General features: G+C 43.0%; 1 protein-coding gene across 1 annotated transcript; it reads left to right on the top strand.

Moving 5' to 3' along the window:
* Window positions 1-648: 648 nt before the first annotated feature.
* Window positions 649-20099, top strand: gnptab (N-acetylglucosamine-1-phosphate transferase subunits alpha and beta). Its single transcript, XM_069164741.1, has 21 exons — window positions 649-949; window positions 1434-1519; window positions 1979-2098; window positions 2437-2487; window positions 3558-3760; window positions 4122-4186; window positions 4350-4484; window positions 10889-11050; window positions 11303-11482; window positions 11870-12040; window positions 12136-12259; window positions 12352-12567; window positions 13227-14293; window positions 14373-14572; window positions 14662-14881; window positions 14977-15090; window positions 15219-15304; window positions 15391-15489; window positions 15605-15772; window positions 16814-16904; window positions 18551-20099. The coding sequence occupies exons 1-21, from the start codon at window positions 788-790 to the stop codon at window positions 18620-18622; spliced, it is 3792 nt and encodes a 1263-aa protein (XP_069020842.1). The 5' UTR covers window positions 649-787; the 3' UTR covers window positions 18623-20099.
* Window positions 20100-20685: the final 586 nt, after the last annotated feature.

Raw genomic sequence — 20685 nt, 5'->3', positions numbered from 1 at the left:
TACAAAAAAAGTTTAAAGTCATGTTAAAAAAAAAGTTGGAGTAAGCTTTAAGTATCTACACCCATATGTCCAAAATGCAGCTGTTATCCCACTTTCATAAATATTACTATTGTTGTGACGATGTAATGAAAATTGGCAATTGGCCACATGTGTAATGTTTTCTAAAAGATTTGTATGACATTGTGATCATAAAACAGCTGTGCTTGTGTTTAAATGTCATCATTACACTTACGTTAATCCTCAAACATTCATACCAAGGATATATTAATTATTTTAAAATGAAGCTCTTTCATTTTTGAAAGTAAAGGCAATGAGAAATGTTGTGGTTTTCTAAATTCCTATAGTTAAAACCTTTTTTTTAGGTAAAAGAAGATATTTTTTTTTTCAAATTTATTTCAACCTATAAAACAATAACATATGATATATTTATATTTCCTGCTAAAATTAGTTATGGACCAGAATTCTTTTTCCCATTCATTTTGTTTTTTTTTTAAAAAATATAGATTTTCTATTGTGGAGGTTTCCTTTTCCTTCCGTGCGAGGAGGCCGTGAAGGCATCACAGACCCTGCTCCTCTCCGCCAGAGGGCGACCACGTGTTCGACCCGAGGAAGCGGCGTCACCACCGCCGAGGAAGCGCGAGATGTGTGGTTGTCATGTGTCATGCAGTTCGGCTCGCAGTCAGCTGATAAATCCGGGTCGTCTGTGATGTTTACTTTCTTCGTTTAGTGCGTTTACCTGCGTTTTTGTTGTTTTGTTTGTGTTTTTTTTTGTTTTCGTTTTGAATGAATGCAGCGATATGCGTCGCCCCGGAGAACCATGGTAGTCGTCAACTCGGTGCTCAAGCTGTTGCAGAGGCAGACGTACACCTGTCTGTCCCACCGATACGGGCTCTACCTCTGCTTCGGGGGGCTCGTCCTGATGATAGTTTCCGCCTTCCAGTTCGGAGAGGTGAGCTTCTTCTGCCCCCCCCCTCCACCTTTAACTCTCAGACCACCGGGTTTTTGTCGCTTTCTCCCAAAAAACAGCTGTTTTTCCCGGTACAGCTCGGCTCGGTTGGCTCAGGCTGTTTTGTGGAAGCAACGTCTCTCAAGACTCGGCAATAAATAACACCACAGCACTTAATTTCAACTAAAAGTTTAGCATTTAAACCCTTCCACGTGCTATTTCTTCCACCTTCCACTTTTTTTTTTTTGTAATGTTTTCTTTGTCGGAAGGTATTTGAGTGTCACTTAAAGCTTTTTGCAGAAGTTCATGATCTTGTCATAGTAATTCTTATGTCACTTGGATGTGTGTCGTTGCACTTCCTAAATAGCCTCAAGTGATTCAGAAAACACATATTTATTTGTGGTGGTGTGGGTCAGGCCTCGTCTGTAGCTGCTATCTGGGATGTGTGAGAACCACATGAGGTCTTTTTTTTTTTCTGTCCATACAGGTGGTGGTGGAGTGGAGTCGGGACCAGTATCATGTGCTGTTTGACTCCTACAGAGACAACGTGGGTGGGAAATCCTTCCAAAGCAGGTGAGCATTTAAGCTGCCAAGGAAGAGAGCCTTAAACCCCATCATAACAGAGGAAATGCTTTTGTTCCTTGTCACTCCTTCCTTCAGATGAATGGCATCCTGTACGAGGCTATTTTTTTTTTTTTAAATCTCTTAGTCTGTTTAGGAGTAAAAAAGAAAAAAAATCAGATTTATAAATGTCAGCTACAAAATGTGTTTTAGCCCCCTTAAAAAAAAGGCCCACCTAGAATAATCAATACCCGCGAACTCTTAGTCCACTTTGCCCAGAAATCTCTCCACCGAGACTGCCTGTTCCTTCCCTTGAGAGAAATCTGAACGAGCTGGCCGAGGTGTGGCCGTGCGTGAACAGAAAAACTAACTCGGACATGTCAGAGGGAATTGTTAGCTGGGGAGGAAAACGGGGTCACGGCTTTGCAGTTGGAGCGCCGTCTCGAGTGATGAGAGTGTTTCTCTTCGCAGGCTCTGTCTGCCCATGCCCATCGACGTGGTGTACACATGGGTGAACGGCACAGACGTGGCTCTGCTGAAGGAGCTGAAGGTGGTCAAAGAGCAACTGGAGGAGGAACAAAGAGCTCTGAGGTAGCCGTGACTCTCTTAATGCCGGCTGTAACCCGTGCTTAAAATCGTAACCTCTGTTCGGTCATAGCATGCAAACACACTGAAGCACCTTCGGTGTTTTTTTCCCCACCTGAATACTGTCAGAATTGGCATACAGACTTGAATGCAGCATATCGCTGTCCCACTGGCTTGTTGAGTCAAAAGTTTACACAAATTTCTTTCTGTATTAAAATGGTGAATTTATTCTGTTTAGTGGTTTCTGTTGAAATCTGTTGAAATCTGCTAGTGCTGTTTTTTACTGTTAGTATGTGATATATATATGAATGAATAATATGATATCACTGTTTTTGTGCACACAGGGAACGCCTGGGAAAAAACGCAAGCGAGGCGACTGAAGTGCCAAAAGATAGGTGAGTGTGAGGTTATGAGTTACAGTAAATCCAGTATTTCTATAAAGAATTCTTGATTATTGATTTGCCACATTGCTTCTTCAGAAATGAAGTGTAGTCCAGTTCAAAACCACTGTTTAAAATAACCTAAATGATAGATAGATAGATAGATAGATAGATAGATAGATAGAAACAGGAAAGAAATAAAATAACAGTAAAAAAATATTAAATATAAAAATACACAGTGTATATACAATAAAATTGAATAAAATAGAATAGAATAATTCAATTAAAACTAACTAAACAATAGTGCAAAGTTTTTTTGTTTTTTTAAAAATATTTAAACAACCAAGAAAAACAGACAACGGTGTTATTGTTGTGTGATGGCATAAAAATGATAATAAGAAACAGTTAAATCAATACTGAACATTATTATCTGTAAAAGTAACATTTATGCCATATATTGTCATGTGTAGCTAATAAACAATAGCTGTATTGCCTGGCGCTGTGTTTAAGTGTAGCCTCAAACTTTACATATATTTTCATTCTCACTTGTCGTCATGCTGACAACCTGCTAAATGTCTGTTAAAGTCACCGTGAAGCGACAGCGCTGTGCGAACACTGAACTTTATGTTGAAACAGGAAGTTGTGGGGGGCTTCTGCAAGGAAATATAACTCAATGGTGTTAACCGATTGGACGTCAGTAAGAGAGGCCGTTTTTTTTTTTTTTTTTTTATGAAAGAGGAACAACAGCACTTTTTTATTTTCTAGTTTTAATTTAAGGCATTTTAATAAATGTCCTTCTTGTGCTGCATGTGTAAGAGATGTAATCTATAAAATTGTGAATTTTATACATCTGGCAGTATAAATGTAACAGTTGAAAGAGATTTGTTTTTGTGCATAGAGTGCAACACCTCCACGTTTACCGAACGTGTGAGCGCGACTCATTTCATGTGTAGTTTGAGGTTACGAAAGCGCAACGTAAGGACAGCGCTCATCTGAGTGGCTGTACGAGGTGTAGATGTATTGATTCGTGTTGTTGTTGTTGTTGTTTTTTTTGTTTTATCCTCTCCCGGTCCATCTGTGTGCAGCGTTAAGCTCGAATGCCTGCTGTCCCACTGCATCATCGCGCCCATGCTGGCGCTGGACCCGGCGCTGCCCGCCAACGTCACGCTCAAAGAGCTGCCGTCACTCTCGCCCTCCTTCTCCGCCGCCAAGGAGCTGCTGTTCGTGAACAAACCCTTCCACCCGCCCACCGCCGTTTCTGTGGTTGTCTTCCACTCGCAGGCTGATGGTAAACACACACACGCACACGCACACACACACACACACACACACACACACACACACACACACACACACACACACACTGAGGTTCAGAGGCCAGAGGGCAGGCAGTTCATCTGTAACTTCTGATAAGTTATTTACACTAAAGCGATGTTATTTTAAGGATTACCTCATGCTGACAGAGTTAGCTCATATTTTCCTGTTTCAGTCTACTTATTAACACGGGGAATCCGTGATCGCAGGTTTGCCTCTCTGCTCTCACTTTATATACGTGTTGAATGTTTCAAATATAGAAATATATTTCTTGAATTTGTATCTGAATTCTGCTCTGCTCACTCGTTTATTTCTATTTTTTTTTTTTTTTACAGCTGATAAAGCGTATACAGACGTGTCCAGAGAGGACCAGAAGTTCTCCGTGTCCAGATGTTACCTGGTTAGTTTATATAACTGTTAATACATGCAGAGCTACATGAAAGTCTCTCAACATATTCTCCTGTCCTCTTTGTAAATGTCACAGCCCTCATTCATATTTATGAAGGTAATTAAACATCAAAAGCAGAACATTAAAGCGTTCGTCTTTGTTGTGTGTCACGCAGACGACGGATAAAGAGGCTCCAGGTCTGATCCGCATGCAGTCTCTGGCCTATCTGAGCGGCTTCCCGCCGTCCTTCAAGGAGACGGAGCAGCTGCGAGTCAAACTGCCGTCTGTCGTCACCAGGAAGATCAACCAGGTGAAGCAAACCGTTTTCTCAAGTCTTCCTTCCACTTTAAAACTTCTGGGCTGACTCTGAACCATCTTCAACCATAAAATGTATTAAATAAGACAGTTTTGAGCCTGATCTTATGGAAATGTTTTGTTTGCAAGAGGAAAGAGGCAGAAAGAGGATCACATTTGTCCCAAAACCTGTGAAAAAAGAAAAGGTTGTCGGTGCCAGAAAAGTTTAAATTGGTTTGAGAACAGCAGGTGGCAGAGTTTCACACTTGACAACTCTACAATAGATTCTCTGACTTCAGCTCACTAAGTTTCTCACTTGATGCAGATCATTTTCTTGCAAAGAGTATCATCAGTGTCAAAGAAAATTCAACTTTTATATCACTTTTGTCGCCATATGTCACTCCTGTTGTGTCCCATCACAGCAATGAAGGATGTTTGTACATCTTTGTGCTTCACTATAATCGAATACATCGTCATAACACCGTATTCTTAGAAAGGTCTAATCACAAAAGTTCACTCCTCCTTGAAGATAAGTCTGCACCGTGCTGCTAAAGATGGCCTTTTTCTATTTTAATCAGTGATGTCGCGACGTGGATAAAGGATCCTTGTTTAGCCCGGCGGCTTGTGCGCCTAATAATTTTCTCGAATCAGAGCTCTGCTTTATATTCAGAGACGGAGGAATGCCTCTAACAAGCGCAGATTACTCTAAAATAATCAAAGAAAACAAAAACAGCCCTTAGCCGAGCGACCCTGTCTCCCCCGGCCGACCGGCAGGGCGAGCGTTTGTCCTGTTTGACCTGTCTTCTGATAATAAACTCACATGGCTGATGAGAATTACTGACTGATGAATTAGATAACAGCTTTTGTAACCGCCGCTGTATATAAAGAGTGGTAAACAAATGTGTTACATGATAGGTTCACAGTTATCAGTGGAAAAAAGGCTTTGTCTTAAAAACCTCCCATCACTGTCTCAGAAGTCAAACAATTATAAATTAATCAATTGAAATTGATTAATTGAGATTGAGAGAATAAATCACTAACTTACATAATTTTTTTTAAGTCGAAAATAATTTAAGATTTGCTGGTTTTCTTTGTTTGCAAAGAGTTTAAACATCTTTTACCTCTGAAATGTTGCTCAGAAAACGCAAACAATCTGAATATGTCATTGTTGGGAAATGGGAAAATAATCACATTAATTGATAATATTGCATCGCAACTATATATCCATGTAACAAAATATAAAAATGTTATGTTTAAAATACAATAGTTGGAGCAGCTTTGCTTTGAAGCTCTTACATTTATATAAACAAGGTTACAGGATATTATTATATCACATTTTATAGTTTTTAAGCCAATTATTCAGCCTTCAATAAATAAAACAAACATTAAAAAAGGTGAATATATATTTAAGAAGAGAATGTGATTATAAGTATATAATGTAATAACGGATATTTAAAAACTATTCATACATACATGCTTTATTTTCCTTTTGTATTTTAAAACAGTTACAGCTCTTGTATTGAGGAGTCCTCCATCTGGTTTCCCATTATCTTCACAAGGTTTCAACTTTAGACTTGTCATCATCTCGATTGCAGACGGCATTAAAACAGTAAATTGTAACTGTCTGAAACATGTCCTCAAGCTTTGACATGCTGTATGTAATAATATTTGATACAGTGGCTGCCTATTTTCAGCTGTTTGTGAGGAGACGCAGCTGGAAAATCTGTGCAGAAGCAGCTGCTGTGACTCACAGTGTGTGTGTGTGTGTGTGTGTGTGTGTGTGTGTGTGTGTGTGTGTGTGTGTGTGTGTGTGTGAGGGAGTGGGGGGTGGGGAGGGGGTCTACATCACTGTAACTTTGTATGGGATGATAAGTAGGTTAACAACATTTAACCTACTTATCATCATCGGACCCAGGCGTCCCATCATCCCCTGCATTTGTCTCCAGGTTTGCAGCCCGGCGTGTCATGTGATAAGAAGCAGCGGTATTCGGGCTGTAACCTTAGCTGGCGGTTTGGGGGTTAACTTTAGAACAACTGTCTGGGGCGGCGCCAGCCGAAAGGTCACCGGGATTTTGACCGATCTCCTCCGCGTTCGTAGACGCGCTCCGGGCCGTCTCGTGCGTTTACACCTGGCTTTACCTCTTTGGAGTCCAGTTTTGATGTTTTATTCGTGGGACACGCTGGAAAGGAGGAGCAGAGGTGATGCCGGGCCTGGAGAGACGATGGAAAGTGTGTGCGTGGGCTTGTGTGCGAGTGTGTTCAGAGATTCTCGGTACACGCGCCACCACACAATGCACAGTTTGGATGTCAAGGTGTTTCCTGGTGTCTGCGACCGGTTCTGTGAAAGAGGGATGATGTGCATAGCGTAGAGGAAGAGGCTTCAGCGGTGAGAGGCGGCCGGTATTTATAGCTGGTGTTAGACCGATGGTGATGAAAGCTGGACTGCAACCCCCGATCAACTGCACGTGCTGTTGCCTGTCGAGTCCTTACAACCCCCCCTCCCCCTCGTGTTTGTGTACAAGCCGGCTGACGTGTTTGTATTAGTGTGTATTTTAATGCGTGTGAGAAGCCCGCGAGTGACCACGCGGTGTCTCATCTCCACCGTGAAGCGAGATTAAGAAGTTCAGCTTGTCACATTATGTGCAGTGAAATGCAGGTTGGCATAAGTTAAAGCAATAAAAAGTATATTATTGGGGTATGATTAAAAATATGAGCTCAAAAAAACAATACCGTTTCCAAAAAGCATTACATGCTGACTTTTTGTAATGCAAATTATACAATTATATTTGTATATGCTTTAGTACAAATATGGAAATGCGACCACAGCAGCTAACCTGTTTTACCATTCTCCATACAGATAAGGAAATGAGCCTCGAAACCGCTTTGCATTCGGCATAAAGAAGTGTTAGAAAGGGTTTGTCAATAACAGTTACTTTGACAGTCAGGTAGGCTGTTTTATGAAAAGAGAAAACAGTGGAAGATGACAGCTTGTCAGAGCCCGACGGGACGTTCTCAAAATCCTTGTTTTGTTTACAAAGACGTTTCAAAATCCCAATATATTCTGTTTACTCTTCTAAAAAAAATAAGAAAAGAATGGCAACGAATCGTATTTAATAACTTGGAACCAGTAAATCTTTTGGCATTTTGGGAAAAATGTCTTAAATGTCATTTTGTGACTAATTGTTTGATTTACATTTATTTCAAAGTTAATTTTATGACTGAATGTAGTCGATCGAATTTGATTTTGGCTGTTTAATACAAAGATTAGACTGATTGTCCCTTTTGTCTGTAAAACACATGACTCCCTCTTGTCTGTGAAGGTGGGAGAAAAGCCTGACTTGACAGCTGACACAGTCGACTTGTGTGTGTGTGTGCGTGTGTGTGTGTGTGTGTGTGTGTTAACAGAAACAGCTGCAAAACTCTCAAGAGGAGGGAAAAGCAAACAGATTTTTATCGAAGAGACTCAGATGGAGTCTGAGGAGGGGGAGGAAGGTTGAAGCAAGTAGAGATAGAGAGAAAAAAAACTGCAATCTCAGGGGTCAGCTCGAGTAAACTGAAGAAAATATTCTAAAAGGAAAATATGAAACAACCCTTCTCCGAGAATCTTTTAACCAATAAATTCCAGCAGTCTTTCACTTTGAGAAATCACAGCAGCTTCACACTTGCCTGCACTGCAACAGGAAGTGATAATGTGTCATTTCAGGATTATTAAATCTCATTTTCCATCAGAGATTCATAATCTCATCAAGAACGATTCAAACTAAATTGTTGTTGCCATCAACTCGAACTTCTGAACAAATCAGAGACTTCGGTTGTGATTCAGATATTTGTGATCAGGCTAATTCAGTTTATTTTCAATCTTGAGTTGACAACAAATAAGTCTATATGAAGATTTCACCATCACACTTTTGTCCCACACACTTGAATTATTAAAATAAAGCCAACTGTAGCGCTTTATGTTTGTTTTTGTTTTTTCTGGCCTGCGTCTGAAGGTCGGTTTGAGTTTCGGCCCGAGTTCATCCCCCAGCAGGCGATGCGGGATGACACGGCTTCAGTTCAGATCAAGCTACATGCTAAATACAATGACTCAGTCCATCTGCTTAAACAGATCACTCTCCACCCGGTTAATTCGTTTACCCACAGTGTCAGCTCCATATTTTCCAGCCTAATTGCGTTTTCTTTAGCCTTCGCAGTGACATACAGGCCGCACTGATTACGGTTTATTACGTGTTGAGTGTAAAATCCACTCGGGACATGTTAATGCTGCGGTGAGGAATAACTGAGGCTGATGTCTGGAGGAGCTGATGAAAGCGACAGTTTTCTTTTTCAACATTAAATTGCACCCACATTACCGTCACTATAAATCCAAGTGACTCTGACTGTTTTTAATCCAGGTAATGAATTGTCCGCTTCCACGGGAACTCTTCGTAGGTATAGAAACCTTTTGATGTCAGGGGTCAAAGTGCACTGCGGTAGATCGGTGCAACTGAACGTAGTTCGACTGTTTGTGTTGACAAATGTTTAAAAGAGGCTTTTATTATACGGGACAATACTCATTTAATCGCACTCTGTGACGAGAGTCATGAAGTCAGTGGAGTGACACACTAATGAGCTTTATAGAGCTTTTTTTTTTTTTTTTTTTTTTTAATTTTTTTTATAGTTTCATAACATTAGTCACCACAAGTTAAAGTAAAAAAAAAACAACAACCTGAAAATAGCATTTTGAGTCTCATGAATTTGACTTTTGATTTCAAGAGGACGGATGTTATTTCTTCTTTCAGGGGCGACATAGTCTCATGAGACTCTGAAGGATCTCTGCGCTCCGATTTTGCAGCTTTGATCTGGAAAATCCAGTGATTACATTGAAATAAAAGGAAATTTTGAAACATGAATAATTAATGTGAGCTCTGGGCGTAACACATTTTGAACATGTTGGAGTCATGAAATTGATCTCTGCTCCAAAAAGTTTCTTATCAAGTTCTGTAAAGTAAAGTCACTTCAGTTTTATTATTGGAATTAGTCATCTTGATCGTGATGTCTTAAATAAACAGGCTTACATGCGTGTTTATGTGTATGAAATTTACACTCGCTCGCTGACAGGCATGCGGCCGCGTGATGCCACCACACACACCAGTGCTTTATTTGCATGTGTCGGAGCATTATCAGGCCTATAAAGAGAGCAGAAATAAAGATGGCAACGTGATCTGTGGCTTGCTGTCTCCTGGCTGCGCCCCGCCAGGTTCGTAAATCCCAGCTAATCCTCCTCGCCTAAAAACAGGAGCAGAGGAAAACGGACGAGTCGAGGCCAAACACGAGCTCGTGTGTGACTTTCGTATACTATGATAGATGATATCATTCGATTATGACCCGTACATTAATCTGTCAGCGGCATCTCAACGTGACATCTTCACAACGCAACACAAATCTCAAAATTATGAAATCACTAAAAAGGAAAAGCAGCAAATCATATTTTAAAAGCTTGAACACCAAATGTATTTTTACTTAAAAAAAAATGACGAATACGATTATAAAAATAGTTTTTCAGCTTTACTTATTTAAACACTTTAATCCATTACAAACCATGACAGTATTTCTAATGTGAGTTACATGTTCTGAACGTGAAAATTTTAATTTAGTACACATAGTTTTGTACTTAAATAAATGCACTTACGGTAGTTACATTTCAGCACGGCTCGAGATATTTGTGTTTGTGTTGGGTGATGGAAGGGCACTTTGAGAGTTTGAGAAAAGAGACAGAGGCTTTGTACTGGCCAAGGCCGGGGAGATCTCTCCCATACATATATCACTCACACACACACACACACACACACACACACACACACACACACACACACACACACACACACACACTCTCTCTCTCTCTCTCATCATTCGGACTACGGTGGATTCATAGGTGTTTTGATTTGACCTCTATCTGAGGGGTCAGAGGTCACCCTGCCTGTTCTGTCCATGTTTCATCTCCTCCCATGTATCTACATGTTTCAGGAATCCTCTCTGTCACCAGCCTGACTCTGTTGCTGAACCACGCAGCTGAGCTTGTGTTTCCAACTCTGAGAAACTACTTTCCAGGATTTTCCCACAGGGCATGTTTCTGTATTAAAGGGACACACCGCAGATTTTATAGATACAATAGTGAGGTTTTTACAGAGTAGACGTTATTTCCTTGAGCACAATGTCCAACTAAAAGCCCAATGTGCTTCCAGGTCTAGTTCCTTTGAAGTTTTAGCTGCTTTATGGGAATTGTAGAATCCAGTGTGTTTGAAACTTGACCTACACAAGGACTTAAAAGTCTGGTGATCCTGACCTCTGCTGCTTCAGTTACCAACTTGATGAAATGCCAAATCACAGTAGTATTCTTCCGAGCAATTAACACTGTTTTTATGTTCATTCGTGCCTCAGTTTGAGCTGTACTCGGAGGCTGGCATCGCCCTGCTCCACCTGAAAAGCCCGCAGGATTTCACCGACCTGGCCCAGCAGGCGAAAAAGAACCTGACTCTGGATGGGAAAGAGTTGAGTATCAGCCCTGGCTACTTGTTCTGGGACCTCACGGCCATCTCACAGGTAAGCTCTTCTTCCACTCTTATACATCACTTTAAAGGATAATATTTAAAGTAATAAAAGGCATGTTTTGCTGATTTTAGACCAACTAACAGCAGCTGGAAAACAGAAAACCATGTTAGCTGATGTAAAATAACCTTTTTTGGTACATAATGCTTTAGATGTGTACTATGCAGGACCATAGCACTGGCCATTATGAACACAAATGTTCTCTGGCATGGAGTCTGAGGATTTATCGTCTCTTTTTCCCTCCAGTCTAAACAGGATGAAGACGTCTCAGCCAGCCGATTCGAGGACAATGAGGAGCTCCGCTATTCGCTGCGCTCGGTGGAGAGACACGCCCCCTGGGTGCGACACATCTTCATCGTCACTAACGGGCAGATTCCCTCCTGGCTCAACCTGGATAACCCCAGAGTTTCAGTTGTCTCGCATCAGGTAAAAGTTAAGCCTCGACCACGCTGAACTACACTAAAAAGGTGATCAGCCTATTTTTACTGACTCCAAAACCATTACAGAACTGGTGCCTAATATACAGTGTGTTTTTGTCCTGTGTGTAAGGCTCTGCTACAAATTATTGGTTAAAGTGTTTATGTTATGTTCATATTAATGAGCTTTAAAAACAAATAATTTAGCTAGTATTAAGATTTGATTTTAGCACAGTTTCTTTTCTTTCTTTTTTTTTTTTTACTGTGAAATTGGCAATTTAAAGTCTTTTTTCTGGACATACGTACCTGTCACAGAAACTGTGCTTCGTATTGTTTGCAAACGAAATGTTTAGTTTATGATTACATGTGTTTAAATATGTTCTTATTTGGCTTCCAGGAGATCTTCTTGAACAACAGCCACCTTCCCACTTTCAGCTCCCCCGCCATAGAGACCCACATCCACCGCGTCCCCGGGCTTTCCCAGAAGTTTATTTACCTCAACGATGACGTGATGTTCGGCAAAGACGTGTGGCCGGACGACTTCTACAGCCACTCAAAAGGACAGAAGGTGCAAACCCAGCGTGAGAAGTGCTCACAGGGAGGTTCAGTCTGGAATCTGTGCTGCTGTTTGATGGTTAAATACTGGAAACTTCTTCCCCGCAGGTTTATCTCACCTGGCCTGTTCCCCACTGTGCCGAGGGATGTCCAGGATCCTGGATCAAAGATGGGTACTGTGACAAGGCCTGCAACAACTCTGCTTGTGACTGGGATGGAGGAGACTGTCTGGGTAAAGAGATCGACGCCGTTATCGCTCTGTAAATAAGCTCGCTTGTGTCTTTTACGTCTTAAGATGTTCATGTTCATACTTCTCTGCGACAGGTGCAGCGGGAAACAGTCGCTTCGCTGCCGGGGTCGGTGGCGGCGGGCCCGGTGGAGTTGGCGGACAGGTGTGGCAGTTTGCAGGTGGTCTAGGAGGTCTTGGAGGGATGTCCTACTGCAATCAAGGCTGCGCCAACTCCTGGCTGGCAGACAAGTTCTGTGACCAGGCCTGCAATGTGCTTTCCTGTGGCTTCGATGTGGGCGACTGTGGCCAGGGTAAGTTTAAAAGAAATACATATAATGATGTTGTTGGGTTTTTTTTTTAGCTGCTTCAATAATAATAAATTTGTCATTTGGCAAATATCAGGTTATGGATTAGATCTGGTAATGTGGTGTCATTGAATCCGATGAAAAGACCAAATGACATCATCCTAATAACAAGAAATGTCCGCGTAACCAAACCCTGATATCATATTCTTCTTTGTAACAGAGTTTAATTTTTGCCCAGATATGATTAAAAATAATCAACTTTGTGTATATCACTTTTCATACAAGAAATGCAGCTCAAAATGCTTTACAGCAAGAAAATGACATGCAGTGTTTCACATAAAAACAGATATAAAGGAACATTTGAAAATATAGAAAAGAAATAAAAACATAAGAACAGATAAAATACATTAAAACTGAATGAATGATCCACACAGTTGTCCTGGGAAACATGTTCTTTTATTTCAATAAACATGGCACATATCCTGGTGCTGTAAATCGTCACTTGTGAAAAAAATATGTATTAATCTGTGACTGGAAATAGTCCCAGAGAAATGGACTCGGTGCCGAGAGACACTGACAGGTTCGGGGAGATGGATTACATTGTTGGTTGTGTGATTCCACGTTTTCTGTTGTTAAATCTGAACATGTATTTATTTTCGCTGTAGAGCACTTCAGCCAGCTGCACTATGTGACCCTGCGGAGGAACCAGAGCCTCTACACCCTCCCCGTGGGCGAGATCAGGCCGTATTTCGGCTTCGGGGGACTGGCTCGCAGAGTCTCTGAGGCCCACGTCAGCGACAACCCGGCCGTCCGTCACACCTCCGTCGCCAACAAGTGGAAGACCATCCACCTGCTGCTCCACCCGGGCCAGAACGCCTCCCAGATCCAGTACAACGTCACCTTCCAGAGAGAAGACGACACGGAGTTCACAATGACCTTCAGCGTGGCGGTCGACACCCGCGAGGTTCCTCAGACCAACGTGTCCCTGACTGGCAGCAAAAACGCAGACAAAGAGCCCAAACCGACCCCGACGCCGGAGCCGGTGTTCCCCTTCTCAGATATTGCTGAAGACAAGCGAGGACCTAAGATCCAGAGGAGGCAGCCTGGTGAACATCAGGATATCATCATACAGGTTCCTTCATTAAATGTGTTACTTTTACCCGCTGTTGTACGCAACGAGCTTCAAAAGTTGGAGGAAAAGCTTCTGATGGGTGACATCACTGCGAAGGGTTATAACCTCACAAAGGCTAAACTTCTAGAATCGTACAAGACGATGGCTGAACTGCAGCCGGTCGTCGATTTACAGCCGGGCGATGATGGTGCAGGCAGAGTCCAGGGGCAGCCGCATAAAGACTTGGAGGGAGAGCAGGTGGAAGGAAAAGCACCCGTGAAAGAACCTGGAAACATCAACCAGACAAATCAAAACCCAAAAGAACAAACGTTGAGGAAAAATGTGGCCGTGCCAAACGAACCTGCTACTCCTCTCATCCCAGTCCACATTGACGATAAACCTAAAGAGGTGGGAAATCACAAACCGTATCCTGTGAATGCTGCGATCGAGAGGCCAAACACTTCCAAGCTCTTAAACAGCATTTCCAAAAAAAAGAGTGCTGAGAGTCGGGCTGAGCCCGACAACGCTCCTCTGGTGGGGAGGAGGCTCCAACACTTCACCTCCTTCGACCGAGGCTTCCTGCCGTGGGAGAGGAGGAAATACTTCCAAGCCTTACTCAAGGTACATCCAGCAGCTTTGGCTTGTAACGTCTATTTAACCATTTTGATTTCTTATCACTGTCTTTGTGCTGCCTCCACAGGAAGAGGAGCGTCTTCAGAGAGAGCTGTCGTATGAAGCTGACGGCGCGGCGACGGGGCGAAAGCTGCGAGACACTTTCGCCGACTCGCTGCGCTACGTCAACAAGCTGCTTAACAGCCAGTTTGGCTTCACATCCCGCAAAGTCCCCGCGCACATGCCGCACATGATCGACCGCCTCATCATGCAGGAGCTGCAGGACACGTAAGGGATATTGTTTTATGGCCTTGTACAGATTTGTACGTATTTCTAAAGAGGCAGCACCTTAAACTGCTCTTCTCTCTCTCCTTCAGATTCCCAGAAGAGTTTGACAAAACGTCATGCCACCGCGTTCGTCACTCGGAGGACATGCAGTTCGCCTTTTCGTACTTTTACTTCCTGATGAGCGCTCAGCAGCAGCTCAACGTCTCCGAAGTGTTTGACGAGATCGACACCGACCACTCGGGCGTTCTGTCCGACCGTGAGATTCGAACTCTCGCCACGAGGATCCACGAGCTGCCCCTCAGCCTCCAGGTCAGTCCCGGTTCTGATGTACCGTCTCTCCCTAAAAAGAACAAAGGCTTTGAGGCGTACCGGTCAGTTGTTTTTACTCTTTGTGACGTTTGTAGGACCTGACAGGTCTGGAGCAGATGTTGATAAACTGCTCTAAGACACTCCCGATGAACCTCACCCAGCTCCACCTGGTGAACCCCACTCAGGAAGCTTACTATGACCACAGCATGGTGAGCCACACCGGGAAAAAAAAAGAAAAAAGTTTGATTTCATATGGTGCTTTTAATGTTAATGTGTTTGACTGCATGTTATGAATATAGCTTGAATTATTGTGCTTCATTTTTTCTTTAATCCGCAGCCTCCTGTCACAAAAGGCCTCATCCTCCACTGCAAACCCATCACAGAGCGTATCCACAAAGCCTTCAGAGACCAGAATAAATACAAGTAGGGCCGTCAATCTGGCAACGTACCGAACTTCAGGCACTGTTTGGTTTTTACTGCTGCTGCTAACATGTCTTTTTGTCGGACAGGTTTGAGATCATGGGAGAGGAGGAGATCGCCTTCAAGATGGTGCGGACCAACGTGTCCCACGTGGTCGGCCAGTTAGACGACATCAGGAAGAATCCCAGGTGAGGAGAACTGATATCCCATTAATTGTGAAAACTTTTTTTATGGTTTTCCCTAAATGTGGTGCAACAGTTGTGAGTTGTTGAACTTTACTAACGTCTTTATTTTCACCTCAAGGAAGTTTATCTGTCTGAATGATAACATCGACCACAGCCACAAGGACGCTGCCACAGTCAAAGCTGTGCTGAGAGACTTCTACGAGTCCATGTTCCCGCTGCCGTCCCAGTTTGAACTGCCCAGAGAGTACCGCAACAGGTTCCTGCACATGGACGAGCTCCAGGAGTGGTATGTGATGAAGTGCACACATCGCATCAGCAGAACTTAAAACTCTTTCAATGATCTAAAACTGCAACTATCCCAAGATTTGGTTCTGACTGAAATGTTTTGACAGTTATCTGATGGACGGCCATGAAATGTGGTGGACTGTATACAAAAAGAGATGTAGCCTCTGGGTCTGAAAAGTGAACCCAATGGTCAAGTGCCTTTAAAGTGCAGTACCAAAGAGGGCCACTAGGGGCTTGCTCCAGTAGACTCCCATTCAAAAAGAGTCAACTTCTCTCATGAAATACAAAGTTAATAATACAAAACAGAAAAAAAATTGTAAACCATCCATATTAGAGAATATTGAACAAGTGCATGTTCTGCATTTCAGCTTGATTAGTGACAGTTTTAAAACTTGGTGTCCATTTCTTTTCTGCCTAATTGAGTCATTTCATTAACGCATTTCAGTTTTTAATGGTTGAAAAGCGCTCGTGCAGCTCCGTTCGTCCTCACTGCATATGTGCTGGTAATTTATCAAGCTGCCCCCCCCCCCTGTCGGGACTAAGTTAAGAATTTATGGCTGTCACCAAATGGGACAGAGTGATGCCGGGTCGGAGCTGTGGGAATCCCTCGGGAGAGTCAGAGGGTTTTTGTCTGGGATGCTGCTCCTGGATCCGAGGGGCCCCGATGGGGAATGCCGGCCTCGCATACGGACTTTAAAATTAGACAGAGCCGCTTCAGATCAATCGCTCGCTGTAAGATACTTGCAAGATCACGACACCGCTGAGCCTCTGATCCCCCCCCCCTTCTTTTCCAGGTCTTTTTCCGTACCTGCGTTTGTAAAGTGACGGGCACATGGTGTCGGGCGATGTCACCTTGTCACCCTGTTGCCCCGCTGCCCTCGGCATACTCTCTGCTTCCTTCTTGTTACACCACAGCACAACTACTGTACCGTCCGCCGAGACGTCCGTGCCCGCCTCTGACGTCTGTCCCGGTCGGGACGCATACATTCGTTCCTGCTGGTGTCGCGTGAGCTTTAACCCTCTGAAATGTGTTGTTTCCCAGGCGGCTGTACCGGGACAAGCTGAAGTTCTGGACCCACTGCGTCCTCGTGACACTCGTCATCTTCACCGTCATGTCCTTCTTCGCCGAGCAGGTCAGCGTCCACCTCGCACCGCATTCGGTTTATTCACACGTTCAGATAGAGACACAGCGGACATTCGATCACACACCTCTCTGTCTCCATGATTCACACTTGAGCTATGATTCAGGCCTTCGCCACTGGAATTCCACCCCGGGGTCCATCTCGTGTGTCGAGCCAGCACCGGACTGCACAGAGATGAAAGGACCCCCCCCCCCACCAGTCGCCTATGAAAGGCCACACTTGACTGTCTTTGTTGACACGGGTCAGACAGTACTTTTGTATTTACTCTAAACTCCGTTCTTGCCATATAAATTGGATTGTCAGCTGGAAAGAGCATTCAAGAATTTCTGCAAAGAATTTTAAAATCAGTAAAAGTGTTTTTGGACAACTTTTACATCTCAGTCTTCCAGATTCGTTCTGGAAACAGATTCAAACAAATGCCAGGAGTTCTTTAATAAATACTACTCGACCCAGGTTTGACATTGAGCCGCTGAGAGACTTTCCTAATCCAAAGGTTTCCAGTTACACCTCAGCTAACCCAAGGAAAGGTTAACGGTTGCAGTGACCTTAGGAGAATTTGCTCCACAGCAGCCCGTGGGACCAGAACTCCCAGAGTGGAATGAGCCGGACTCGTCCAGTGTCTCTGTCATTTTACACAAACAGACTTTTGATGTCTCTCTAGCAGCAGATGAGCCCGACTGTCCTAAATATGGTACAGTTTAGGTTAGAGAGATGAAAAGAGTCCTCACGTCTCAGAGGGAGCTGATTTTACTCTGCTGCTCCACGTCGAAGATAATCTTTGCTGTCTTGGGTTACAAACATCTCAGGGGACTTTGGTGCTAAAGTGTTGATCATTGAAATTAATAGTTTGCCATTTTGGGAAATATACTTATTCGCTGATTGGCCGAGTGTTATATGAGAACAGTGATACCACTTATATCCATCTACGAAGCTACAGACAGTTAGTTTGGCATAAAGAACAGAAACAAAGGGAAACAGTTAGCCTGGATTTATCACTAATTAGCACGTTATGTGTGTACGAAACAAAATGAGTTGTCAAAATTATTATTCTTAATTTTACTGGGGGAGTTGTGCTCAATGTGCTGAGCAAGATCATTTCTTGGCTCCGAGCCGTCAGGAAAACTGGCAATTTCCAAGTTACTTGCGGTGAAGTAGTGTAGTTTCGGTGGGTGACTATGGTTATATTGTATTAGTGTGAAGTATGAAGCGTTCAGGTTGAGGAGCAATAAAGGATGAGACATGTTTCCCTTGAGGAGGTTCTGCCTGAAAGCCTAAAGTCAGGGAACAAAAGTCTCCGGTTGGAGTAAACAACACAGATTACATTAAAGATTGCAACATGATCATGAACTCGGCTGTAATCCACAAGATGTGCAGTGACGTGTGTCTCTGTGGTTATATGGGGGAAGATACTATAAATGGTAAATCCTCCTGCACAGAGGCGGTCACACGTCGTATACCCGTGTACACTCACCGCTAACGATTGCTTTCGGTGAGAACATCTCCGCCTCTCTTATGTCACATTAATCCTCCCGCTGGCAGACAAAGCAAAACTTCTTTCTTTTTTTTTTTTTTTTGCGTTGACCGCGTGCTTGGTTGTACTCGTGACATTCTCTCCTCATCCCTTTCTCTTCCCGCAGCTCATTCTGCTGAAGAGAAAGCTGTTCCCCAGACGCAGGGTGAACAGAGACAGCAACCCTGAGCGGGTGTGAAAGAGGAAGACTTCCCTCTCTTCTCCCCTCTGAACCTCAACCCTCCACCCCTCCTCTCCTCCAGACCGGGGGGAGAGGGAGGGAAACTGGGTGGAAACGGGAACGTGGAGTCCTCGGTGCAGCGGTTTGCATCTGCGCGGACGGAGGAGAGGGACGCGCGTGCGAGACGCCGGTAAAAACCTTTTTTCAGAAGATGATGGACGGGGCTGGCCGCCGAAGGAAACGGCAGCCGGACAGACAAAAGAAGCCTGTAAGTCTTCTTTTCCACCACTGGGGGCAGCCGAGACTTATCACACCACTCAAACACACAACACACAACACACAAAACACACAAAACACTCCCTCCTCCCCGCACCGCTCGAGTCACGTCCTGTTTTTGTCACTGACTGATGTGATGTTAAGGTGTGCGACACTTGAGAGCGGCAGGTCAGGACTCGCGGTGCATTAAACACGTTTTATCATAAACTCCACAAACCGTGAGTCGGTTCATCAACTCCAAATGTTCTGCAAGTAAAAATACTGAACATGTGCTGGTACCAACATTTTAAGTCTTATCTACTTTTTCTCTATTTTTTTTTAATGTTTTGGTAAGTTCAACATCTTTGGGTTAAAAAGACATTTGCTGCTGGGAAATTGTGACGGGCATTTTTGCAATTCAAAGACAAAACAATGAATTAATGATGTGAAAGAAAATAGTCACCCAATATTGACAACAATAATTTTTTCTGGTCTTTTTGAGAAAAAAAAGAAAAAAAAAAAAGAAAAGAAAAGAACATACAAATAGGATGAATAATTAATTTACGTGTTGGGTGTTATATCTTCTTCCGCCAACTTTAAAAATATGAAAACTTGAAGTGCCTTTGTTGTTCATTCCTGCTTGTTTGAACATTTTTGTCTATCTTCTATTGTTGTTTTTTGTTTTTTTATGTTTTCTTCACGTCACACCCTGATCTAGATGTTTACAGTGAGAATGAATGAGATAATGTGTGTAATAATACGATTATCATTCTTAATAACGTGGTACTGATGTAATTGATTGTCGGAGCTACTTGTAAGTGATACTACAGCTTTCACAGCCGCCTGTATGTGTGTCCCCGTGGGACTCGACAGGCTCGCTGCTGTCTGAAATTCAGACACCCCCCCACCCCCCTCAGCATGTTCCGTAACTTATTTTGATTGTATCAACGATTGTGACGACGAGCCCAGCGACTGATGGATGGGATTTGAGTGCCAGAATGAAAACGTAGCCTCATAAAATGGTTGCCATCTTTTCCCTCGACTGTCAGCCTTTGTTGCAGCGGTAGAAATGGAAGCGGCTACGAGACGCTGTCAGCACTTTGCCGCTGTGCTCTGAGTCATAGGATGTGTGATGTCAGCAGGCGAGACGCTGAGCAACAGACATGTCAATGGGTTTTTCTGAAATCGCATCATTTCCAAATGCTCCTCTGACTGAAATAAATGGGATTTGGTTCAGTCATCTGTTTTTGTCGTTAACGTGTCCAACACCGTCTTTCGAGTAACAACAGTTTCAAACTGGTTTTACTTTGTTTTTTGCCCTCCACGTCGTTTTGGAGACAAATATCGTACTTTTCTTTCGATTCAGACATTTATCTATCATTTGTAATTCGTAGTTACTTTTCAAACCAAGTGTCACGTTTCCCCTCCAAACTTGTCACATGGTTTCATTTCAACAAATGCAATCAAATTAACTCACATTTTAGTGAATATAGATTTGTAGCAGAACTTTTTTTGTCTTTTTCTACATCATTAATTCTCTCACGATCACCCGGATTTATCTTGTGATCCTTTGGGTGGAGTCTGTTTCACAGTTCAGGAACCACTGGACTGAATACTAATTGCACATAAACCTAACGCTCCAACTCAACCAGTTACACCTGCAAAATATTGCTCACACATTGGTCATAGGTATTTAATATTTTTTATCAAATATATTTTCATTCATTCATTTTTCTGCAGATCAAGCACAATTTGCTGATTCTTGAATGCAGTATTTCTACACTGGTATTGCAGTACTTTTTCCACTATAATGAAAGTGCCAACCA

This window comes from Embiotoca jacksoni, unplaced genomic scaffold (genome assembly GCF_022577435.1).
Source record: "Embiotoca jacksoni isolate LCO1_2020_lvr unplaced genomic scaffold, fEmbJac1.0.p SCAF_32, whole genome shotgun sequence".
Taxonomy (NCBI): domain Eukaryota; kingdom Metazoa; phylum Chordata; class Actinopteri; family Embiotocidae; genus Embiotoca; species Embiotoca jacksoni.
This window is presented reverse-complemented; position numbering and strand designations above follow the sequence as displayed.